General features: G+C 47.5%; 1 protein-coding gene across 2 annotated transcripts in view; it reads left to right on the forward strand.

Annotated features, from left to right (window-relative positions):
• Positions 1-2,239, forward strand: part of Matn2 (matrilin 2) — a 103,568-nt gene that overhangs the window by 93,494 nt on the left and 7,835 nt on the right. For both annotated transcript variants that reach the window (XM_050162344.1, XM_050162338.1), the window contains exon 13: positions 1,712-1,834. In XM_050162344.1, coding sequence (XP_050018301.1) covers positions 1,712-1,834 — 123 coding nt within the window. The remainder of the gene's footprint in view (positions 1-1,711; positions 1,835-2,239) is intronic.

Consider the following 2,239-nt stretch of genomic DNA (forward strand, 5'->3'; position numbering starts at 1 on the left):
GAGAGAGAGAGAGAGAGAGAGAGAGAGAGAGAGAGAGAGAGAGAGAGAGAGAGAGAGAGAGAGAGACCCATGTTAGGATTCTCCAGAAAAACAGATTATAGTGTTTATGTGCAGGAGGGCCATGTATGTACATGTTGTGACCGAAGGAAGAGAGAGGAAAAACCTGACTTTAAGAAATTGGCTCACGAAATTGTGAGGGCTAGTGAGGAAGATGCCTGTAAGGGAGGCTGGAATCCAGTAGAACTGATGTTACAGGTGAAGAACGGCTTCCCTTCCTCTGGGAATCTTAGCCTTTTACCCTTAGGCCCTTCAATGGATTGGATGAGGCCCACACACACCACAAGGGATAGTCTGCATTACTCAGAATCTACTGATTTGAATGTTAACCTCATGCACGAGTACTTTCGCAGCAATGTCTAGACCTGTGTTTTACAAAACAGCAGGCACCATAGCCCAGCCAAAGCTTACATAGAATTAGCCATTGTACCACCCAAGAGCAGCCCAATGAGGCTGGGGTTGGAATACAGGCATAGACTTTCTCCCGTTCTAGAAGGCAGTCCTCTTTAAGGGTTGGGGGTTGATAACATCTACTTGTTTTTGACACTGCTGTGGTGTCCTTTTTTAGTTAAATTAAGTAAGTTCACTTGCTTTGAGGTTGCTTTGTGGGCAGTTTTCTCCCTTGGGATGACGTTCCAGCTCAGCAAAGCTGGGCAGGATAACTCATCAGGCGTTCTTCTCCAGGGGCATGGCTTGTGTCTAGTGAGAGGCTCTGTGACTGACAGAGTGCTGTGGGTGGGGCCTGACTCCCAGCCTCACTGCACTGTCTGGGCTTCTAGCTGCAGACTGCCCTGCTTCTTTCATGGAGACCCATGGTCTGCCTGAGTTGTATTTTCCTATCAGTCAGCATGTTTTGGTCTATACATTGAGCAGTTGTATAAAAGGCACTTTTTTCTGACTTTGCAATCTGAGCCCTCAATTAACTCTCACATTTCCCACTTCCTAGAGGTATCCATAGTTACAGGTCCCAATTTCATGTATGGTTTCTTCTTTTATTTTTTTTTAAAGATTTATTTATTTATTACATATACAGTGTTCTGCTTGCATGTATACTTGCAGGCCAGAAGAGGGCGCCAGATCTCATCACAGATGGTTGTGAGCCACCATGTGGTTGCTGGGAATTGAACTCAGGACCTCTGGAAGAACAGTCAGTGCTCTTAACCTCTGAGCCATCTCTCCAGCCCCTGGTTTCTTCTTTTAAAGGGTAGACGAAGCCCTGGGGTGTCGTACGATCAGGAGGAAGTGTGCCTCAACTGGGCCACTGTCTGGCTGGACAACCTTGCACAACTCAGTCAGACGCATGGCATCCCCTGCTTCATTTATTCTCTAGCCGTGTCTCGGGGTGTTATGGGGGTTAAAGGGTCATAACTACTTCAAGGAGTTCACATTACCTCACCTCTGCGAAGCTCATTAGATAACAGACATGGGGTATTTGGAATCTCTACTAAAACATCGGAAGCAAAAGCACATCTAGTCATTCACAATTAAATGACAAATACCCCAGGGCCAGGAGGAGCAGGACTTCTAAGAGGAGCTGCCCTTGCTCTTTGCCTGGCATGGACTGCAATGATGGATTCTGTAAAGTAGATGCCCCTACTTTACAGTAAAAGTACAGTGTAAAGTAGATTCCTTCATCTCCCCACGTTTTCCCCAGGGAAGGATGTCTGCAAGTCGACCCACCACGGCTGTGAGCACATATGTGTGAACAACGGGGATTTCTATACGTGCCGGTGCTCAGAGGGCTTTGTCCTGGCCGAGGATGGGAAGCACTGCAAGAGTGAGTGACCTGGACCAGCTCTCTGCTCCCATTTGGCTGTGGAGCAATTCTTTCCAGAGCATCTTCAGGCAATAGACCCTTTAGCCCTGCTTCTCCCATAAACATAGATGTGTACACTGAATGCAGGGCCAAGCTCAGCAGCAGCAGCCAGGACACCTTTGATTTGTGTTAGTGAATCACAATGGCTGACTCTGTTCCGTAAGCATCTGCTGGAGAACCACATACATGATACCCCAATACCCATGACATCTGCTGGAGAGCACATACATGACACCCCAATACCCATGACACCTGCTGGAGAGTTACATACATGACACCCCAATACCCATGTCATCTGCTGGAGAGCACATACATGACACCCCAATACCCATGACACCTGCTGGAGAGTTACATACATAACACCCC

This window comes from Alexandromys fortis, unplaced genomic scaffold (genome assembly GCF_014885135.2).
Source record: "Alexandromys fortis isolate MF-2015 unplaced genomic scaffold, M_Fortis_MF-2015_v1.1 scaffold_17, whole genome shotgun sequence".
Lineage (NCBI taxonomy): Eukaryota > Metazoa > Chordata > Mammalia > Rodentia > Cricetidae > Alexandromys > Alexandromys fortis.